Source organism: Ictidomys tridecemlineatus, chromosome 12 (assembly GCF_052094955.1).
Source record: "Ictidomys tridecemlineatus isolate mIctTri1 chromosome 12, mIctTri1.hap1, whole genome shotgun sequence".
NCBI classification, from domain to species: Eukaryota; Metazoa; Chordata; class Mammalia; order Rodentia; family Sciuridae; genus Ictidomys; species Ictidomys tridecemlineatus.
The window spans coordinates 62,084,327-62,109,151 of record NC_135488.1 but is presented as its reverse complement, the minus strand read 5'-3'; the positions used below and the strand labels follow the sequence as shown (position 1 = coordinate 62,109,151).

Genomic DNA, 24,825 nt, shown 5'->3' with positions numbered 1-24,825 from the left:
TATTCTCCAATTCCATCCATTTACCTGAAAATGCCATAATTTTATTCTCTTTTATTGTTGAGTAATATTCCATTGTGTATATATACTACAGTTTTTTTATCCATTCATCTATTGAAGGGCATCTAGGTTGGTTGCACAGTTAGGCTATTGTGAATTGTGCTGCTATAAACATTGCTATAAACTATAAAAATTGTGTTGCATCACTGTTGTATGTTGTTTTTAAGTTCTTTGAGTATAAACTGAAGAGTGGGATATTGGGTCAAATGGTGGTTCCATTCCAAGTTTTCTGAGTAATCTCCATACTGCTTTCTAGAGTTGTTGTACCAATTTGCAGTCCCACTACCAATGTATGAGTGTACCTTTTTCCCCCACATCCTCGCCAACACTTATTGTTTCTTGTCTTCTTGACAACTGCCATTCTGACTGGAGTGAGATGAAATCTTAGTGTGTTTTGATTTACATTTCTCTAATTGCTAGAGATGTTGAACATTTTTTTCATATATGTGTTAATCAATTGTACAACTTCTTCTGAAAATTGTTCATTTTCTTAGCCCATTTATTGATTGGGTTGTTTGAGCTTTTGTAGTGTTAAGTTTTTTGAGTGCGTGGCTGAATCTTGAAAACAGTGTTCTAAGAGGAAGAAATCATATACAAAAGGCCACGTATTGTATGATTCCAATTATATAAGATATTCAGAACAGGCAAATCTCCAGAGATAGAAAGTAAATTTGTGGTTGCCTGGATTCAGGAGAAAGAGAAATGAGGACAAGTTTTCTTTGGGGGGCGGGGTATTAAAATTTTGTAAAATCAGGTAGTGGTAGTGGTGGCATAACTTTGTGAATGTTCTAAAAACACTGAAATATACACTTTAAAACAATAAAATAACTCAATTTTTAAAATGATGATGAAACTTCTGCTTCATAGTCAAGACAGAATCAGAGGCCATCTTTATGGGAAATTAACTTGTCTGTTTTCTTCTGTCTTTTCCATGGCTATATCTAATGCTTTGTCTTGATTTATAAGCAAAACCTACAAAATAAATGTTTTGTGGTTTATTTAGAAATAATACAGAAAATATTGCTGTTATTTTTGGCGAGAAAATCAATTTTGTATAGTTTATTCAATCCAAATAAAATGTCCATTTTGTTTTTTAAAAAGATGGTAAAATAAAAACTTTTTCAGAAAAACTGTACCCTGAGAGAATTCATAACCTGCAGACCAATCCAACAAGAAATGTTAAAGGACATTGTCCAAGTAGAAGGGATAAATAACATCAGATGAAAATAAAGAACATATTTCTTCAACATAAAGAAATAAAAAGGGCCACATTGGTAGTTAAATATGTGGGTAAATATGAAAGAATATTTCCTTATTTTTCAGTTTCTTTAAAAGGTAAACGATGACTTACAGCAAAAATGAAAATGTATTTTAGGCACTATATCATATTTTGAAATAAGATCTGTGGGCTGGGATTGTGGCTCAGCGGTAGAACACTCACCTCGCACAGGCAGGACCCAATTCTATCCTTAGCACCACATAAAAAAAAATAAAGGCATTGTGTTATGTCTATCTACACCTAAAAAATAAATTTAAAAAAAAAAGAAAGAAAGAAGATCTATAATAATAATAACACAAGGGAAGGGAGGGTAAAATGGAAGCTTTTTAAATTTTAATTGACAGATAATAAGTGTACATATTTGTGGAGTACAGAGTGACAATTCAATACATGCATACAGCATGTAATGAGCAAATGAGAATAGCATCTCCCTTTAAATGGAAATATATTGTTATAAGAATCTTGCATTGTACATGACTCCATGCAACATTATTTAAAGATCCATCAAAAGTTAAGTATTGTAAAGTTAGAAGCAATTGTTAAAAAGATAAAGTGGTACAGATAACAAGGCATTAGTGTAGACAAAATGGAATCCTAAAATACAGTCAATTGATTTAGAAGAAGGAAAGAATACTGAGAAATAACAAAGAACAGATAGGACAAATTGAAAATAAATTAGAAGCTGGGCACAGTGGCACACACCTGTAATCCCAGCAGTTTAGGAGGCTAAGACAGGAGGATCGCCAAGTACAAGACCAGCCTCAGGAACTTAGTGAGAACCCTGTCTCAAAATTTTAAAAATAGTGGGGATTGGGGATGTAGCTCAGTGGTAAAGCACCCCTGAGTTAAATCTGCAGTACCAAAAAAAATTAGAAGATAGATTTAAACTCATACACTGATGATTGCACTCATATTAAAGATCTAAATGGTACAGTTAAAAAACAAAGATTGAGACATAACACCTTTTATAAAAAGCAAAAATGCCCTATAAAATAACAGGCCCATAATCCTTAAAAGATCACAAAAATCAAGGGAAGACTGAAGGCAATTACAGACTCAAGAAGACTAAAGAGACATGACAACTAAATAAAGCATGTGATTTGAACTGAATTCTTTGGCTATAAAGAATAATGATTGAGGCAACTGGCAAAACTTGAATTAGGAAATTAGATGTAAGAATTAGATGTTAATAATATATCAATGTTAATTTACATTTTCTGTCCATTGTGGTTGCATAGAAGAATATATCTATTTGTAGAAAATCAGACTAACGTAACATGACTATATCATGTTAGCCTACTTCAGCTGGTGTGGGAAAAAGACATTTATATTGAACTTGGAAATACTTTAAAATAAATTTTATTTAATATTCACAAAATAAATTTTTGACTATATCAAAATGTAAAATTGCTATACAACAAAAAATATTAAATATACAAAGTTAATAAATAAGCCATACATTGTAGCAAATAACAGAAAAGACATCTAAAGTATATGAGATTATGAACGAAGAAAAAAAAAAACAACCACCTAGAAAAATGTGCAAAGCATATAAAAGAAAGGCTCTTCAATGTCTAAAATCTACTCTCAGTAGCAATAAAATAAAAAAATGAAAAATTATAAGTGACCTAAAAATTTCACAATCATTAGAATGGCAAAAATAAAAAGTGGAGACACTACCAAAAAGTGAAGTAACAGAACCTCTCATAAAATGCTCATGGTAGTGTGTAAATGGGTAAATCACATTGGAGACAATATCTAATAAGACTGAAGACCACACATCCTTCTTTGATCCAGCTGATCACCTTTTGGGTTTAAATGCTATGCCAGCTAAACTGGCATCACCTGGCAGCTTGGTAAAAAATGCAAAATCTCACCAACAACCCCAGACCTATTCAATCAAATCTACATTTAGCAAATCCCCATAACAAAACTTGAAGAGCACCACTTTCATGAAATTTTGAATGTGAGTCCTTAGAGATATGAGCAAGGATATTTCTTGCATCTTTGTCTGACACAGCAAACAGTTGGAAACATACCAAATGTCCCTCAGTATCAGTCAGGATACTTATCCTACAGTAACAACCCCCAAGATCTCAGTGATTTAAAACAACAGTTTAAAACTTACTCACGTTATACATTCATAATAGGTTTACAGGAAAGTTCATTGAAGGTACTCAAAAACTCAACTACCATCTTTTAAAGCTGGCATTTGTTCTGACCAAGGAAAAATAAGAGAACTCTGGAGGACCATGCACTGGAAATTAATGCTAAACCCAAAATGATCATTTATGCTCACATTTTATCAGCCAGAACCAAAAACATAGCCCAACCTATACAAAGGAAGCCAGGAAAAAAAGTAATCCTATCCGGTGCCAATTGAGCTAAAAATATTGGTGAGCAATATTTAAGACAACCACTGAAATTGGGAAGAGAAATATGAAATATTCATATAATAGATAATCTTAGAGTAAATAAAATAAACATTCTAGAACTATATACATAAAGAAAATAAGCTCTCTATTGGTATCTAACCCTATAAGGGGAGATATTTTTGTCTGTTTTGTTCACAATTATATCTATTCCCAACAACAAGAATAATAGCTATGTATTTAATTCATTTTTGTTGAGTGAAAGAATGGATCTCAAAAAAACAAGTACTGAGGGGGCTAGGGCTATAGCTCAGGGGCAGAACACTTGCCTAGCATGTATGAGGGTTCTATTCCTAGCACCACATAAAAATAAACAAATAAGATAAAGGCATTCTCCATCTATAACTACAAAAAGAACATTTTTAAAACAAATATCATGAATCCTCTATGTAAATGTTTTTGAGCACAAAATAATATATGATTTACAGATATTTAAACATGGACTAGGACACACAAAACTATGGTACCTTAGGTAAGGAATGAGACCAAGGAAGGGAACAAAATTTTTATTTGTAGCTTTTGAAAAAATATATCTAACTCTCCATGTCTATATATGTATGTGTGTGTATATACATACACACATATATTATGCCATATGTAGTTATACACATTATATGTATAAATCAAAACTAGAAAATTAACATCTCCTAATTAGAATAATTCCACCAGTTGGTGGGTTTTTTTTTTTTCCTCTGTAATTTTAGATCTTTACTGAAAGGTTGATATGGTTTAGATGTGGCATCCCAAAAAAAATCACAGGTGAGACAATGCAAGAAGATTTGGAATAAAAATGATTAGGTCATAACCTTAACCTAACTAGTGAATTGCTCTGATGAGATTAACTGTGTGGTGACTGGAGGCAGGTAGGGTGTGGCTGGAAGAGTGGTTCGTTGGGGGCATAGTTATGGGGTAGATATTTTGCATCTGAAGAATGGAGTCTCTCTTTGCTTTCTGATCACCTTGTGAGCTGCTTCCCTCTAACACACTCTTCCACCATGATTTTCCATCTCACCTGGAGCCCTTAGGAATGGAGCTTGCTGTCAATGGATTGAGACCTCTCAAACTATGAGACCCTTAAATAAACTTTCCCTCTGCAATTGTTCTGGTCAGTTCTTTTAGTTGCAGCAATGGAAAAGCTGACTAAAACAAAGGTTATTTTGGAAATACTACTGCTTTCATTTCAAATTGATCAGAACTTCTCATAGTTTTCTACCTACATATTTATATGTAAGCGCATCCTCTTGGAAAAAAAGGGAGTCTGGGAGATAATTTGAAGAAACTCAACATTTCCGATAGCTCATGCTTTAGCTTCAAATTTCTTGAGCATTTAGGATTTTTATCCAGTATCTCCAGTCTTATTTCAGTAATAATTATATTTTAACTGCATACTTTTTAACATTCCAAGAAGATGTACTCTGTTTATCCTATTGTTTCAGGCACTCTCCTCACACTGGAGGGTGTCCCAAGGCACAGAGGGTTGGATTGCTTACTTCTATTTTGGGAATAAGAGTCAAAAAGTCACTATAGAGTTTCCTCTGGAATAAAACCAGAAGAAAACACTATATAGGGAAAGAATCCTCTAAATTTAACATAACCTTGTCTTTTATGATGGTTAATTTTATTTGTCAACTTGGCTATGCTATGGTACCCAGTTCCAACATTTTTCTAGATATTTCTGTAAAGTTTTTTTGGGGGGGGAGGGTAAGATGTATGTTAAATCAGGAGACTAGGAATAAAGAAGATTACCCTTCATAATGTGAGTGGCCCTCCAAGCACAGTTGAAGACCTTAGTTTTAAAAAAATAAAAAGCTGACCTCCCCTTAGGAAGAAGGAAGTCCACCAGCAGATTGCCCTTGGATTTAAGCTATAAAATTAACTCTTCCATGGGCTTGTAGCTCACTAGCCTATCCTACAGGTTTTAGACTATCATGAAACCAATTTCTAAAACAAATACTTCCCCAGAGATACACACACACACACACACACACACACACACACACACACACACACACTATCCTACTGGCTATTTTTCTAAAGAACCCTGACAAATACATTCTTGTACCAGAACTAGGGACTATTTTTTTCTATGACAATATTAAACTTACAAAACATGTTTCTCAAACCATCACAAAAACAATTACATGTTTTTCCCCTAGACAACTAAAAATCAAACTGTATATATATATATGTTATCAAACATAATACATAATCATTTGTATATGTAAATAAATCTAAGATGAATCAACAGACAAAAAGATACAGATGATGTTACAAACTTGTTATTTTTTGAAAAGCAATACCAAAGATAGACCTTAAAAGTAGTCTGAATAACAGAAATTTCAGAAATAATAAAAACTGTTCAAGAAAAAAAATCTTACCTTTTAGTTTTCATCTGGTCCCTCAGTTTGCTGTACATCTCTAGGACTTGAAAGAGAGAAAAGAACACACAAGCATTATTGAGAGAAAATGAAAGACTAATTAAAACTAAAAGAATTGCATCAAAAATCCTACTCCAGTTCCAGTTCCTCACCTGGAAGACACAGCATTAATTTATCAACAGTGGCAGAAATATTTCTCTGTTGTAGTCGACACTGCTTCAGCTCTTCCATTGCTATTACCAGCTTGGCAAGAGGGAAAAAAACTGAATTATGCCAATAGCTATAAATAAAAAGCTTTCAGTCACATTTTTCCACACTGTGTTCAATTCATCAGAAAATCCCAGACAGTTTCATAGTAAGACCTGCCAAGTGGACTAAGGAACTGCCTTTCTAACCAGTAAAACATTCCTGCACAGCTTCCCACTTTCTCCCCAAGATACAGACTACCCTATGAAAGGCTAGATAAAATGAAATCCTAAAATACAGAGTCTGTCCAGGAGGGAAAAAAATTTTTTTATATATTTTCTCCAAATCCTTGAGACTCTTCATGATTTAGGAGTTCATCAATCTTCTAAAGAGATCCTAAGTTTCTTTCAGCCATGCTAGACTCCTGGAGGAAAACAATCCTTCCTATACAGCTTCAAATGTGCATGAAAATCATCTTCAACAAAGTCTCTATTTCAACAAATAAACCACACACTTAGAAGATATGGCTTTTTTAAGAGATCCAGTTTAGTGAAGACAGACCACTTTGCTTCCCATCCTAAAGGCTTCTATCTGAAGTCGCCCCATAATATAATCAGGAGAAACTGGACTCTATAGAATCTAGACTATGTGAGACAAAAAACAAAATTTACATATTCACTTGCAGCATTCATCTCATAGCCATGCCTAAAAATGTTATCTCCTTAAATATCGTGCCAAAAAAGAGTGAACAAGAATGGCCCTCATTAACAATCAAAATCTAAACTTAAGAGATTATTAAAATTAAACACTAAATAAGTATTAGGTCATAAGGAAGGGGCACGATACACAGAACAGAAATGGACCATGACTCAGAAAACTTGGGTTTCAGTCTCAGTCCTTCAAATATCAATGTAAACTTCAGCAAATCCCCTGTTCTAGTTTCTTCATTAATAAAATAGTGATAACACCTCTCCTGACTTTGTCATTGGTATGCATTAAAAATCCAGTAAAGAAATGGACACAAAATAACAATGTAAATGCAAAGGTTTAAATAGTGGGTGCATCAATGAAGAGAATAATGATTCATTTTTTAAACACTTTCTGCCAAAAAAGTGTTTAGTAGATGGAAGGAATACAATAAATAAGATAAAAAAAAATTCTGAACACATGAAGCATAATTTCTAGTGGAGGGAGACAGAAAGAAAGAACAAATACATAAGTAAAAATATATATCAAGAATATGAGAGCTGGGGATGTAGCTCAGTGGTAAAGCGCTTGCCTGGCATGTGTGAAGCTCTGGGTTCCATCCCCAACACCGAAAAAGAGAGAGAGAGAGAGAGAATATGACAGTATAATAGAGAAAAGCAAAGTGGGAAAAATATAAAACGATTGCAGGCAATGAAGGTGAGACTATAACTTCAAATAAGGTGGTTAGGAAGGTTTTATTAAGAAGGCAATATTTTAAAATGCATCAATTTTTAAAAAAAGGTGATAAGATTTGAGAAAAGATTTGAAGTATGTGAATATTGAGGACGGGGAACAAAACATTCCAGGAGGGAGAACAGCACTGGCCACATTAGGACCATTCAGTGACTTAAAACACATCAGAGACAGGCTAAATACACTCTCATCACACTTTGTAGTGGCTAAATTCATTAAATTCAGAGAAATACTAGAAGAAGCAACAATAATGCCCAACTACTTTCAACATGCTGCTTATGGTCTTACAAGCCCACTAAATGAAGAACAGTCATCAAAAGAGAATGGCATGAAACAAAAGCTTGGTCAAAAGATAAACTGGCCTTACTTCCTTTCCCTCATGCTGTAGTTTTCTATTAGTATCCGTCACTTGATTCTGTGGAGAGAAGACAATTTAAACTCATAAAAAACACACACTCACACACACACATTTAGACAACAGTTGAATAAAGATCAAATTTTCATGTGAAAAGACTCAGGTAGCTAGATAGTTCAGTATTCTATCATATGTTGGTCATGGGCATTCTCTTGAATTTAAATGACATCAACTTTGCTACTAGATCTTTTGCATGACCTTTTGAATAATGAAAAGAAAATTTTACTGACAGATATCTTTAGTTTGAAACATTCCAAACTAAGATACAATAATGACCAAAGATCACACTTTAACTTTTAAAAGAAAAAAAAGAAGAGAGAAAAATATAATAGAAAAAGTAACCCACAAAGAATCTTACCAAGAAAGAACAAATTTTATCATATATATTCCTCACCTCATCAATGTATTCCTGAAAAGGCTCAGGATAAATTTGATTTTTTAACTCAAGTCAATTTTTCTGTGTTTATTATCCTAATTTTAGAAGATGTTTTTATCTTAGTTCTTTCTGGATCATTAATTCTTTTTTAAAAAATATTTATTTTTTTAATTGTAGTTGCACACAATACCTTTATTTATATGTGGTTCTGAGGATGGAATCCAGGGCTTCACACATGTTAAGCAAACGCTCTACCATTGATCCACAACCCCAGTCCCCTGGATCATTAATTCTTAATAGCTCCCAACAGCTCCATATTCTCCTTAATCTCCCATTCCAATGGTCAAAATATGTGATTAAATCATTGAATGACCTATATATAGTTTATAATTTAAAGGAACAGGAACATCCTCTTACTAATCTACTTTTGATGTCTACACCCATGTTTAAAAATTAAGAATATAACATCTTCATCATCTCAGACCTTATCAACATTGGTACTACTTATACTTTTACTGCACTCTTCAACCCAGTTTTTCCTATGACATTCCTTGTGCACATACGCACACAAACATGCACACAAACATGATATAACATGCAGTATAAATGCCCAAGAAAAGTATATCATATGGAGGGTTTTACAAACTTATTTAACATCCTTTTATTCAAGATTATCTCAAGGAACCAGTTTTTCAGAAAACATACTTTTTTAAATCATTGCCCTGAATTGTACTACATGTCCAGAGCAGATTATCATATGCATTCTGCTTCCAAAGACAAAATGAAACCAACCTTCCCCAGAAATCCTTTATAAAGTATCAGAAAGAGGCATGAAACACCAAATTACCTCTTTATTATGTACCTAATAGCACCACATGTGAAATAATTTGTTGTTTTATTGAACTGTGAGCTCAATATGAATTAAGGGTGTGATGTAGCTGCCCAAAACTCATATCTAAGACATTAATAGAAGTATTGTCAACAACAGTAATTAAGGACTGGGGTTGTGGCTCAGCGGTAGAGCGCTCACCTCTCATGTGAGAGACCGTGGGTTCGATTCTCAGCATCATATAAAAACAAATAAACAAGATAAGGATATTATATCCATGTATAAGTAAAAAAAAAAAATTTAAAAAGTAGTTAACTGATAATTAGCTGGACTTTTAAAATCCTATACTGAGGTCTTCTAAATTCAATCCTCCATGAACACAACTAACTCAACACCTTATTTCTTTATAACATACTCAATGTAAAAAATACAATGTACACTGCAACTCAATACACAAGTAGGGAGCATATGCATGCACACATGCATACATGTACACACACATAAACTGAACAATTTTCAAGAAATACTGTTCACCCTTGCTACATGTAATACACTTTTATTTCTACTCAATGCTCTTCTCTTTAATTTCAATTTTTGTTAAAAAAAAAATACTGATCAAAGCTCACTCAACTGATTTCATGCAAACCCTGGTCTAAAACATACCCATAAGCACCTAAGCAATGCTTCTGGTAAGAAATATAGTAATTATTTCAATAAGTATTTCAATACATTACAATGAAAAGAAAATATATCAACTATCTGGGATGATACTTTTTTGATTCAGAAAATATAAATGTGAGCTTACACATACAAGTATATTCTTGCTGTAAATCAAAGGAAATAATGGGCATCCTAAAGTGTACAATCTTTTTTCACTGTTATGTTAAAATGGTAATGGAAGTCATCAATACTTAATCAGCTCCATCTTTTAAACTCTTTTCTAGAGTTTAGAAAACTCTACATTTCCTAGGTTCTTAACCTAGGTCTAATGGATCCCCCAAGTGCAGAGCCTACCAGGTATACAGCTGAACATTAATATCCAGAGACCTCACAGTAACTGGGTGGGAGCCTGAATCAGCCAAAAACCCTGCATCTAGTTCAGGTGTTCCTTCAGAGGCATCCTAACCAATCTGGAGAAATTTGTAACTTGAACCAATCGAAGTAACTGGACAGAAGTAAGAGGAAGAACAGAAGAGTACCAATTAGCAAGTGATATCAATAACTAGTGAGCATAGTTATGGGCAATGTTTACTACTAGCTGGCCAGGCAAGTATTCCACTACATAGCCACCTCAGTATCCCATTGCCCATCATGGAGCACAGTCCTAAAGAAACTGTGAGAGAAACTTGGGATACAGGTATCCACAGTGCACAGAAAAGAACAGCCCAAGACGAGGACAGGAAGCTGGGGTGGCTGAGTGAGCCCAACGAGCACATTAACAACAAATCAAAAGATTGTTCATTCTTGGGTGGAGGAAGCCACTAGAGAGGTACAAAAGAGAAATTAAATAATTTGGGCAATATTCTATTTCTCAAGATGGATGCATGCTTCTATATAGGTTCATGAACTCCTTTTTAAAACCTTAGGACCACTGGGTACAAATATACCTGTGATCCCAGTGACTAGAGACGCTGAAGCAGGAAGATCACAATTTCCAGGACAACCTCAGCAGCTTAGCAAGGCCCTAAGCAATTTAGAGAGACCCTGTTTCAAAATATAAAATAAGAAGGGCTAAAGATGTAGCTCAGTGGTTGAGCACACCTGGGTTTAATCCCCCCCAGCAAAAAATAAAAAATAAACCTTAGGGCCTGATGTGTTTTTGACTTCAGAATTTTGAAGGGTTCATAAAGATAATGAGGTACACGTATATTATAATATCCCCAAATGAGGAGCAACTCAGCACCCCATAATCAAACATATTCATGTTTCTGTAGCAAAACATAATAACCCACAATAAACAGAGTAAATTAAGAAATTTGATAGTTTCATGTCCATTTAGGTCATGTTTTGCAGTCAGATGAATTTTTAAAATACCTTAGCTTTAGAATAAAATTTAATAACTCATAGCCCATTTTACCCCTCAATAAAATTGTTTCTTTGCCTTTCTCACCAATGTATCCTTTTATTTATTTATTTAATATTTATTATTATTTTAGTTGTAGTTGGACACAATATCTTTATTTTATTTTTATTTGGTGCTGAGAATCTAACCCAGGGCCTCGCATGTGTTAGGCGAACGCTCTACCGCTTGCCACAATCCCAACCCACTAATGTATTCTTTTAGATGAATTTTATACTTACTGTCAAATTAACCTCATGTCCAAGAAAATCCTTTAGGATTATAATTCAAAATCAAGTAAGAAAAAATAATTAAAAGCATAAGCACTAGAAAGAAAAAATAAAACTGTTACTACTTACATATCATATGCGAGGTATTTTCATAAAAACTCAAAAAATATAAACATGTACAATTTGATATAATAGAAGAGTTAGTAGGGTAGTTAGATTTAAGATCAATAAGCAAACTCTGGTATACAACATAAGGGAATTTGCCATGCAAATGACCAGACCAGTGTGCCTAGACTCCTTCCCAATTTGTCACAGCAAGAAAGCATCGTCATCCTCTGGTAGGAGACATTCCACAACGACCACAACTCTTTTTATCCTTGGCCTAGGTGCCATATTACAAATAATCTTACAGCAATGCCCCATAAATTCTGTCATCCTACAGAGATGGCTATATCCATCAAGGAACAACAAAACTCTTATGTTTCTGTTTGAAAGAAACAATTACTGATCACTGGTTCTGAACCATGTGTAGGTTTCGCAATTAAACTCTAATTTAAAAGGGTATCCTTTTTAGCTAATGGACATGATCTCAATTATCGAAGTTTCAGTATAAATTCCTTTCTTACTACACAAAAATCTTTACCACAAATACATGACCAGCAACATAATCCCATAGACTCCTTACTTTGAGTTTCTGGGCTTCTCCTCTCACTTTCAGCAGTTCAGTAATAGAGTCCACAAAGCCTTGGTAATGAAAGTTGCACATTTTCTCAATTTCTCTGTCATGATTACGGATGCGAGTTTCAAGCTTCTCCATGAATCGTCCATGTTCTTCACCATCATAGACCGACCTTTAAAAAAAAAAAAGGCATGAAGATTATGTCACATTTGCTCCTATTTATTTATTTACTTATTTATCCTCCACCCCAACCCACCCCATGCTAGGGATTGAACCTGGACACCTGCGCATGCTAGGCATGCACTCTACCACTGAGCTACAACCTCAGCCAGGTGTCACATTTACTTCTAAGAAAAAGAAAAAAAAAAAAAAAAAGACTACAAACCCAAAAGCAAATTTCTTTAGAAATTAGATATTCAGGGTATGCAAACCACAAAGTAATCCAATTGTATTAACACTGTCTCAGTGTTAAAAACACAGAGTATTTTTCAGGAAAATCCAAATTTTTGCTTTCTCTTTACTGAAACAAACCAACCATGCTAGCCCTGCAGGAATATGGAGGGCAGCCACAATGGCAAGGCCGGTCACCTTGAACCTACTGCTCAAGGCTCAGGAGCATCTGCAATTCTACCTACAGAGATAATTCTGGACTTCTAGGCAAAAACATCACTTAGAGAACACTAGAGAGGAACCAGAGACAAGGAGGGAGATAAAATCTTTGCTTTCGCTTTTTGGAGGTCAGTTTGTCAATAGTCAGGCAACTTAGGAGATTTTTAGTATGCCCTCTGAAGATACTACAAGACACTTAATAAAATGGACAGTGGGTGCCAAGTCTATATATGGGGTCACAGAAGATCTCCTGAAGAGGTGTACAGTTCTCTTAAAAATTACCCTGAAGAGATAGTTCCATTTCTGCAGTCAGACTCTACATATAAAGATTCACACATTTAATAAAACGTTGACACAAGAAGAAAAAGTCAAACAAATAGTCCCCCTTAAATTTCTGCCATTTAAAGGAAAAGTGAACTTAAAGAAACCATAACACATATTCTCTATTTTGGAGGCTTATGGTTTGGACCTAACTACATCTCTGAGAATCCATATATTAGATGAACAGAGAGAGCTAATTAAGTCACACAGTGTTAAAAAGAGACAGTTTACTAGAAATACAAATATGGATGAAGGTTTACCACTCATCATGGCAAACCATGAAAAAAGTGAAAGAAAATGATTCTGTTTTCAATCCATTTGATGGAACAGGTGGCCTCCTGATAGCTTCTGCTCATTTTAGTGCATATATATGTATATATGAGACAGACATAGACTACAATATAGTTCATGGGTTCATAAAGGCTAACAGGAAAAATCAGAACTGGAGAGGACCACATGAAAATAATAGAGCAAATTTTCATCAGTACATTTACAGAAGTATTCCCTGTATGTCCTGGTTTCAGATGTATCTAAACTTTCCTACAGGAAGGAAACACATTTTAATGCTATTATCACTGATCCTCCATATGGTATCAGAAATCTACAAAAACACAGAAAGAAATACCAAAGAGGGTTTAAAAAAAAAAAAAAGAAAATAGAAAGTTCAGAAAGCCATGTTCTGGTTTCATTGAATTATCACCTTAGTGGTATGTTTTTGGACCTATTTAACTTTGAAGCTAGACCATCATATTAGGTGCAAGATCAATCTATTGGTTACCACTGTATATACAGAAGAGTTTGCTGAATAGATGGTTCCCTGGCACTCTTGCCTGAAACTCATCAGCAACTGTGAGCGGAAGCTTTCCAATCATACATCAAGGCACTTGATCACAATGAAAAAGGTGAAGAAATTTGAGAACCCAGACCAGTATTCACATCTGCTAAGTGACCATTTTCTGCTGTACAAAGGTCATAATTCCTTCCATGATAACTATTTCAGAATAACCCCCCCCCAAAAAAAAAAGATCAAGGGAGAAAATTCCAGCCAAAAGTGAAATTTTAAGATTTTGACAATGAAGAAATATTAAATATTTGAAAAAAAAGACATCTGGAGGTGAAGTTTCATGTATAATCAAGAAAACACGTATTTTTTTATATTAAAAAAATCTAAGAAATAAATTAAGCAATTTAAAAATTGTCTGCTTTTTTTGGCTATTTTGTCATATGTTATAAGGTCTTCTGAACTTTATTTGACTTGCTGTATTTGTACTTTCAAGAACTAATGGAGATCAACTCAACAGTTTTTTTTTACAATTAATTTACAAAAAAATAATATTATTGACATATCTGCCAGATGCATTATAGGCAATTAATAGTGGTTAAGATTTATTCATTTGGTAAATTGTTTAGTTTGGTTTTTAATTGTAACTGATTTACATTGCTACCAATAAACTTTACTAAGAATTTCTTTTACAAAATATATTTAACAGTATTCATCACAGAATCCTCATCATAAAATGAAAGGAATAAATTACAACTCCCCTGTCCCCTTCTTTCTCAATTTAACTAGTCTAGAAAAGGTCAATTTTGGTAAACCCAATTATCCAATAACTACTCCATGACTTGACCCAAGAAACTGAACAATGCTGAAGAAAAATCACAGAGCTGTGCTGACTAGACTCAGTAAAGCTATAAAGCTACAAATCTAAATTAGACACTCAATACCACTAGAAAATCCTACTTACTACAGTCTGAGTCTGCCTTATCCAAAATGCTCGAGATCAGTAGAGTTTCAGATTTCACTTTAAAAAAAAAAAAGTTTTAGAACATTTGTATATGTATTATGAAGTAATGGAGAAGGGACTCAAATCTAAATGTAACATTCATTAATGTTTCAAATATACTTTATACACCAAGGCTGAAAGTAATTTTACACAATATTTTTATTGTATCAGTGTTTTTGTTTTTGTCTTGTTTTATTATTTTGTGTTGCTTGGGATTGAACCCAGGGCTTTTTGCATGCAAGGAAAGCATTCTACCAACTGAGCTATATCCCCAGCCCTGTATCAATGTTTTGACTTCAATTAGTCACATTAGGTCAGGAATGGAACTTTCTACTTGTGACATCTATGGCGTGCACACTCATAAAGTTTTGAATATGGGAGCATTTAAAATTTGGTATTTTCAGATTAGGGATGCTCAACCTCTACAACTATTACCACCACCACCCCACCACCACCAATTCACTTTGTATCTAAGTGTGGGACCCTTAATTTCTCCTTTCCTCAAATGTTTGCCCCTTAACTCTCAGTTACTGACCTTATTTCATACTTTACAGAAAAGAAAAAAAAACAGACATAATGAAATAACTCCTCCTCCCCACTGAAAATCAACCAGCCTACTTACATCAGTACCACTTATTATGTCCACCCTCCCACAGCAATGGAAGCCATGTTCCAAGCTCTTGCCTGCAGTTGACCTTTCTCATTGTCTCAAGGACATCACTCCTGCAGTAATCCCCTTTATCCTTCCTCTGCATCCTATCTTTCTCCCCCTAGATCATTCTCATTTGTATATAAATGACTTCTTAAAACTGCCCCACCCATCCCCCTCCAGTTACCATCTCCTTTTTCTGCTGCCCTTTCAGGTAAGTCTTTCTCCTCTCCTCACCCCCTTACTTTTTACCTTCCTAGACTTATTCCTTGTACTCCACCTACTAGCAGCATTGGTTAGGGTTTGATATTCTCTTCTTTAAACAGTCCCTTCTGTAGATGTCAATGATACCACCTTTCACTGACATGCCCTCTCAATCTCCCTCTTAGCTCCTCTGCCACTATTACATTTCTAAATATTCCTAAAATCACTTCTCTCTATGCTCTCTCATGCAGTCTCATAGCTTTAAATACCATCTATATAGTGCTGACTTCCTAATCTATACCTACAGTTCAGAGCACTTCCCTGGGCACTAGACTCAAATGTCCAGCTTCTACTTACTAACTCCAACTGAACTTTTAAAACCCATCTCAAATCTAACACAGGAAAAAAAAAATTATTACCAACCTATTTCCACTCCCAAACCTGTTTCTCCTCCAAACTACCCAACTACTCCATCACAACTAATAGCACTATCTAGTTGTCCAAGTCAAATATCCAGTAGTCACTTCAAACCCATCTCGTCCCATCCTCAACCCCATCCACTCGACTGATAAGCCTGACAATTCAACTTCTAAAACATATCTTAAAATTGACCAAATCCCACCATTTCTTTCAAAACCCTAGTCCCCATCTATAACATGACGACCTCAGACCAATCTAGTAGTTTAATAGCCTCCATTCTGTACTCCCCATCCCCATCATACTCTGCTTCAATACACACCCTCCACACAGCAGTATGCTGTTATGCTAGTACTGATGTTCCTTCTCTGTATGTCTGAATAAGCGCCTCCTCATCATCCATCATTTATTGTCTATCTCTCTCTCCAACCCACTCCAATAAAGGAAAGAACTCTACATCTAGAACAGTGCACAACAGGTAGCAGTCAATAAGTAAATATTCACTGACTAAAGATGACTAACACTATCTCTAAGACCTTTTTGATCTCTGAAGTTTCTTCAACACATATACATTCTCACTGCAAACATTTTTGGATCCTGTTATCATTGGTGGGTGCCAGATCACCCACCCTGGATCCTGTGGTTGGAAAAGCACGGGTCTCCTCAACACAGCAGTGTTGAGAGCCACAGCCAAAGGGGCCCCAGCAAACTTCCAGCTGATTGGTTCACAGCGGCCCCAGCAAACTTCCAGCTGATTGGCTCACTGTGGCCCCAGCAAACTTCCAGCTGCCAGCTGATTGCCTCCTCTGCCATGATGCTCATTGGGCTGTTTCCCCCACCCTTTCAGACCATGGAGCTACTCATTGGGGGACTCTTCACTCCGCCCACACAACTCAGCCAATCCGCCTCAAGAGCAGGAGGAGTGGGGAGTTGAGAGGCTGGCTGAAAGCCGGTGGTGGCAGTTGGGCTCCGAGGGAGTTCCTGAAGAGCTCCTGTGGTATGGTGTATTCTAAAAATAAAGTTAGTTTCTGCTTGATAAGTGGCTTGTGAATTATGCCCAGCCAGACTGCGGCACAGCAGCTCCACTGCCCAAAACTCAAACGGACACAACATATAAGTGCCTGACACTTCAGAAAAGGTGGATCAGTCTGGATTCACTCCCCTTCTTCCACAATAAAAGGACAGAGTCCAGCAAATTATAAACAATTCCCCATATGGTTATGCTTGCCAGAAGGAGCCATGTAGAATACACAAACCAGAATTGACTGCTGACATTTCAACAAATCTCAATTAACTTTAATTTTTCCCCTTTCAAGGAAAGGAAAAGAAAACGCTCTACGTAAAGATATCCATGTTCCTTGCCATTAGGAGAAACCATGGAAAATTCCTCAATCTAAATGACATAAGCTGACATACTCAATATTAAACAACCTCTTGGTTTCAAATTCAGTACATTCTAACTCAACAATACATCTCAGGTAGCAAATCTAGGTCTTTCTACCAGGGAGAACTTTTCCCTGTTTCCCTCCAAAGATCTACATTAACATCACAAAGGACTACCTTGGAGGAAAAAAAATCTCAAAGTTAAGAAATATAGAACTTATATTAATCAGACCTCCCTAAATTCCCTGAATTTCCTATTTAAAACAAAACAGAAATCAAAAATTAAAGAAAGGAAATTTGAGTTTTAGCTGCCCAAATATGGCTTTAGCCTCAGCACTGTAATTAGTTTTGAGTCTGGTCAGTTCAGTTAAACTCTCTGACCCTCAGCTTTCTCTTCAACAAAATAGGAAGCAATCAATTACAAATTCTCTGAAGTACTAACTTAGCTCTAAATTTCTGCAATTCACCTCCACCTTCAAAATCAGTCAATAATGCAAAGATCATACATTTTTCAGAATATTAATATTTTTCAGAATAAAAAGGTGGTATTTCAAACAAGTTAATGAATTTTCTGTTTCCTTATCAGTAACTCCTACTTCTTTCTCCTATTCAGAATCTTTATGATTGTCTCTAACCAATGCTGAATAACATGAAAAGTTGACATGGAATTTTAAAAAAATTTTTTTAAAAAGCTGAAATAATGGGAGACGGAGGAAGGAAAGTAAGGGGATAGTACTGGGAATTGAAATGGAGAAAACTATGTTATATGCATTTACGAATATGTCAAAAGGAACCCTACTATTATGAATAACTACAATACACTAAAAATAAAAATAAATTTTAAAAATCATTTTTAAGTTCAAATAAAATCTAAGAGCACATATGTAATGGGAATGTGGACTATATTTAGCAGACTTGCTTTGTTCATAGGTATGCCTAGGAAATCTAAGATTCACAGAGAGATCTTAAAAAAGATTTGTGTGTGTGTGTGTGTGTGTGTGTGTGTGTGTGTGTGTGTATGCACACACATGTGTTTTTTAAGGAAAAAGGGTCCATAGTTTCCATAGGGTTATCGAACAGGTTAAACAGCAAGAATTTAGGGGCTGGGGTTGTGGCTCAGTAGTAGAGTGCTCACCTAGCACATGTGAAACCCTGGGTTTGATCCTCAGCACCACATAAAAATAAATAAATAAAATAAAGGTACTGTGTCCAACTACAACTAAAAAATAAATATTTTTTTTAAAAAAGCAAGGATATAAAGTTTTTATTTCAAAATGTCTACCACAGGGCAAGGCAACTGTGGGCTGACCACAACCTTTGAATCAGCTTTTCACTTTGAATCAGCATTTCAGGCATATCTATCAGCATAATTCATTGTTAATCAACATATTTATCAGACATAAAAGGCAAAGTAAATAAACAAATCAATTGGGAAGATCAGAGCTCAACTAAAATTAAGCTAATATTGGTAGTCAACATTATACTTGAACAAAGTGTAGCACTTTTCCCTCCCCAAACAAATGAAAAAGTAGAGAAAGACTGCCATCTAGTGGTGGCCTATTTCAAACATTCCTTAAATTTTAAATTTGACTTAGCCAAGGGACTGCTTAAAAATCTAAAAACTATTCTATAAAACCTGTTGGCCAAAGACTTATACCTAATTACTAAATTACTCTAATATAAATTACTCTAATATTTAAATTTTCATTTCTATTGAAAAAAAAAGGATCTTTAAAATGAAGTCATGTGCTTCTGACATGTCCAGGTAGGCCAAAAATAAGACTATAGGATGAACTACACCACTGGTTTAAGTATTTCTGACAATCCCAAGAATATTCTAGAACTTTGTAAAAAGGTAAACAAGAAGAAATACTAGGAAACTAACAATAACCTTTTATAGCCTAAATTTTGCCTCTACTAAATAAATACTAGCCTGTGGGATCTAATTTCCAAATCCCCTTCCCAACAGGTTTAGGGGGGAAAAGCAAAATATTTATCCTAGTGTCCATATCTGACGCCCACTTCTAAAAATCATAGTGGGCTCTATCCCTCTCCCACTTAGATTTCATGTACATATTAAGACAGAGATTTAACTTTTAAATAGCATTTGAGGAATTGATTCAGCAAATATTTACTCTTATACTAAACCATTATAGAATTATATAACTTGCTAGAACTTATATCAGCTCAACTCTGCTTGTCAAAGGTGGGGGATAATGTTATAAGCATTATGCTATTTCATTTAAATTCTATGCATCTTATAAATTAGGCATTATTCCCATTTTAAAAACAAGTAACCTGAAACTCAAGAAGATAAATTAACTTGCCAATTCACACAATTAGAAAGCTTCCTCTCATCAGTCCAGGGGCTGAGGATATAGCTCAGAGGTAAAGCACTTGCCTAGCATGCATGAGTCCCTAAGAGAAGAGAGAAGAAGTCTAATATGTTAGTCTGTCTCCTGCTAGAGCAAGGAAAGCAAGGCACAAGAGCCCCCAACACGCTCAGAGTTCAAAGAGATCTTAGAGTCTAAGAGTATAAAGTTCTCATTGTACGTTCAAGGAAACTGAGACCAAGAAAAGTTAAATGCCTTAATCAAAATTAGACTGCTTGTTACTGATACAGCTGGGCTTGACTCCCAAAGAAAACAAAATTTAAAAAGGCTAATGCAATATGAAGCCCAACACAAAGCTAAGTGGTTTAAAAGAGACAGAGACAAACTTCTACTTCAAGATGAGTCAGTTGCTGCCTATTAGCTGTACCTATAATACAACAGCTATTGCCTTCTTCTTGTTGGAAGAGTCTCAATTCATTTTGGTACTTACCCTTCCCATCCCAGCACAAGAAGTAAATGATAATTCCTGGGTAAATTAATCATGGTGATTCCATTCCCCTTTTAATGACCAGTTAATATAAGGGCATGTGACATAACTCTCACCAATGAATGGTAAAGGGAAATCTGTTAGTAAAGGTCAAGATTGTTTGTTTCATGAAGGATGAAAAAAACGAAATTCCTCTTCCTACTTTGGACACTATCCTTTGAAAGTATAATAATTGGAAATGCAGCATCCAGTCTGAGATGAGAGGAGATATCCCAATAATCTGAGGACAGCGAAGGGGAAAAATGGAAAACACTTTGGTCCTTGACAGAGTCCTATCTTCAGATTTCATACCATGTGACAATAACTTTCCTGTTGTTAAAGCTCCTTCCCTCTACGTCCTGCTACTTGCAAAGGAAAGTATCCTGAATGACAGTCTTTAAAGGTAACAGGCAAATCAAAGATCTACACATTACTAAGGAATCTGTGACTCAAACCAAGGCTGTTCTTCCCTCTTCCAATTTAGTTCAGAGTAATCAGTGTTCACCCTGCAAATCTCAGCTCACATCTTACGTCTTCTGGGAAACCCTCCCTTAATCTCCAAGATTCTGGTATGCACTTCCTAGGAGTGATTACCATCCTCACAGAATTTATTAAACTGTATTTTATTGCCTATTGATTTATCAATCTCCATTCTAGATTGTTAATCTCCTCTTGGGTAAAGACTGTCTTACCCATTTTATCTACAGTTTCTAGCACACAGCCTAAGGCAGAGGGCTCTCAGGTATGCTGAAGATGGACAAAGAGAAGGATAGGAAACTAATCGATAGGGTTTTCTGATTATTTCAAAGGTGGATGGAACAAGTATCAGAAAACACAAAGCATATCTGTTGAGATATTTTCAGAACCTGAGAGAACTTCAAGACACCAAGAACTGAACATTTTGGTTTTTGGTTTTGATTAATCCAAGAAAAAATTGCAGAATTTATTCTGGTCTTTTCTTTTCCATATATATGTTTTTTAACTTCTGTCATGGTTTTAGTCCTCAAACATTTTCTTCTCATTAAGCTCCATAAAAGCATCATTAGTATTTCTGTTTATTCCAAAAGTTAAAAATAAAGTGGAAAACAGCATGATGTTGAAAGAGAAACTGCAGGAGGTCAAAAAGAGTTTAAAGCCTCTTCTCCTTACTTCACACTGTCTATTGATTTAATTCAGACCTTAGTATTATAATCTGGATGCTATGGACGCATAAAGATAAAGTAGACCAATGTACATCATCATCCATAATAGGAGAAGCTTATGCCAGTTAAAGAATTCTTAGCCGAATACTAGACCCAAAGATTTTTGTACTGCCCCAGGAGATCACATTCAAACCCTTTTCCACCTTTACAGCTACCAAAGATATCTAACCAGCTTCACCAAGACAGCCCAGGCAACCAAAACAACACTGTGATAGAGATCTCCCCCAAGGCACAAAGAGAACCCCAAGGATCGCTGTTTTCAGAGGCATAAAACAGGGTGGAGCAGTTTCAACTGGCTCTTACCCAAAGGACCTGCTAAAAACCTGGTTTTAGTTAAATACCACAGGAAAAATTGGAGAGTTTGTCACAAAACATCAGTCAAATCAACAACAGAAATAAAACAGAAAATAAATGAATGAAATCAAGAAAACTCCAAATTAAGGACACAGAGACTGCCATAACTAAGGTCATAATAATATACAGAACAATTCATCCCTATCAGTAAGCAAAAGATAGAAAGGCAAGACAGACTATGTTAGTGGCTTCATTTTGTCCTTTATACAGATTTGTGTAAAGTACAAAAAGATTTATTCCATCGCATCTTCTGTGGTGATCATGATTATCAGCAGCCACAAGTTGCTGCCAATTACAAGGAATAAATGAGTATTTCTATAGTGTGGTGATACCCAGCTGAACCTAATCTGGGAAACTGCTAGAAGCAGAGTAGCAATGCATAATATACCTATAAATTAGGTACAGCTTCACTGTATAGAATTCGATGTGCCTTGTTTAACTCGTAAATATGCAATGTTGGAGCTAAATGAAACTACCATTATACTTCACATCTATCATAACCATGTGAGCCTCATTCTAGGGCATGTTGGTAAAATTCCTTAAGATTCTTTACAAAAGATCATAAGAATTTAATTAAACAAATACTCTGAGGCGATATGTAAATATTAAAAGACTGCATGGCTGAAACACTTTAGATTGTCCACATTTAAAATTATTATAGTTCCAATGATAGATCAGAAAGCTATTAATAAAGGAAAACAAATGCATTAGAACACTAGTATGGCAGGAACACTGCATCAAATAGTCCTGATCTGCTTACACGTGTAGATTTACTTACGCATGTAGTGTGGGCTTAACAAAATAGACGAGCCAAGTTTCCCAAAATCACTGAATGAAACTCTGACAAAGGTAAGTGACATCATTTGTAGATATGTATACTGTGTTCACTATATGTGCACATATGCATACAGATATAAACATATATTGTATTATACAGTATATATACTCTACATCCACACACACACACACACACACACACACATTTCTAGTTTTCTAAAAAACAAGACCTACAAAAATCACACTAAACTCCTGGCCCAATTTCATCTTTAAGTGGTTGCGTACTAATACCTCATGGCCAAAATAGACCACAATTTGAAACTCTTCAAGGCTGTGAGCAATGAAGACCCTGAAGGAGGATGAATGAAAAGTATCAGAGTAGTTTCTTTCCATCCTAAAAAGTGACAGAGAAGAAAGTTGGCAAAATAGGATGAAGTGCCACAAACATATGGAAGACAATGAAAAACCTCTTACTATCAAATACCTAAAATGCAAATATAAGTTTCTGAGTCTATGACTAAGCAAAAAAAGAAAGTAAGGAAAATCTCCGGAGGCTAAAACAGGAACTGGAATCAAGATTCTGCTAATTACCTATAAACTCATGCTTCTATAACCAGACAGAGAATAAGAGACAAAGTCTAAGGCTCACAAAAGGTAAGGAGTAATATTAGAGGCTCCAAATAAATAAAACCATGATATCAAAGGACCACATTATTAGTGAAAGATAAAGCAAAAAACAACTCCCCAGAAACACAGCCTATAAGGAATTTTGCTTCTCTGGTAATGGCCCTGGGTGAAGGAAAAAGAAAAACTTGTATGATCACTGGAAACCATTAAGAAGGGAGGCCCATATTCACACTATTAATGTTATTTGTGTATTCTGAGAAATCTCAAATTAAGAATTTATTTTAAAAGTACTCCAAGTCCGGGCTGGGGATGTGGCTCAAGCGGTAGCGCGCTCGCCTGGCATGCGTCCAGCCCGGGTTCAATCCTCAGCACCACATACCAACAAAGATGTTGTGTCCGCCGAGAACTAAAAAATAAATATTAAAATCCTCTCTCTCTCTTTCTCTCTTTCCCTCTCTCACTCTCTCTTTAAAAAGAAAAAGAAAAAGAAAAAAGAAAAAAGTACTCCAAGTCCCAGTGCCCCTGAGAGCTGACTGAAAGAAGATAAATTTTCTCTGGAGGAATATACCTTTACCCATACTTCAAATATTTCTCACAAATAATGTATTTTTAAGCTGGGACTTATATATCAACAATCACAAACCATACAAGAAAACAGCAATAAAACAAGAATCAGAAGAAACACAAGTAGCAGAATACAAATCACAAAGGCTTAAAAATTAATATGTGTAAACTAATATGTGTAATTAATGTCCTGCTTTCCAAGACACAAATCCATGTATAATTTCAGCTACCCTTACAAATATTCATTCCTTCTTATCTTGGTAGAATATATATTCCACCTCCATGTAAGACTAATCCTAGCTCTAAAAAATCTCATGTCTTCTATACTCAGGAATGCTTTTCCATTGATTCCTTTTTATTCCCCAGGGGGCAAGTGGGTATTATTCTGTACTTCCAAATGTTTATATCTACTGACTTCTGACAAAACAACACAGCCCATTATTTCAAAAGAAAAAGGAGGTACTATGACATCATTACGCTAGGTATATGTAAGACTGCACATATGGTGTGCAATTCACAATAGCTAAACTGTGGAGCCAACCTAGATGCTCTTCAGTGGATAAATGGATAAAAAAAAAATGTGACATATATACACAATGGAATTTTACTCAGCAATAAAAGAGAATAAAATAGTGGCACTTGCAGGTAAATGGATGGCATTGGAGAAGATAATGCTAGGTGAAGTTAGCCGATTCCAAAAAACAAATGCCAATTG

The 24,825-nt window shown here is 35.2% G+C and overlaps 1 protein-coding gene and 1 pseudogene across 5 annotated transcripts in view; one reads left to right on the top strand and one right to left on the bottom strand.

The window, feature by feature from the left end:
• Exoc6b (exocyst complex component 6B) overlaps window positions 1–24,825 on the bottom strand; it is a 569,814-nt gene that overhangs the window by 472,254 nt on the left and 72,735 nt on the right. For 4 of the 5 annotated variants that reach the window (XM_078029030.1, XM_040271223.2, XM_078029031.1 and 1 more), the window contains exons 2-5: window positions 12,367–12,532; window positions 8,140–8,187; window positions 6,299–6,389; window positions 6,147–6,192 (exon numbers count right to left, since the gene is read on the bottom strand). In XM_078029030.1, the coding sequence (XP_077885156.1) occupies window positions 6,147–6,192; window positions 6,299–6,389; window positions 8,140–8,187; window positions 12,367–12,532 (351 nt within the window). The remainder of the gene's footprint in view (window positions 1–6,146; window positions 6,193–6,298; window positions 6,390–8,139; window positions 8,188–12,366; window positions 12,533–24,825) is intronic. The other variant, XM_078029033.1, reaches the window with a different exon arrangement.
• Window positions 12,932–14,345, top strand: LOC120884997 (tRNA (guanine(10)-N(2))-methyltransferase TRMT11 pseudogene; annotated as a pseudogene).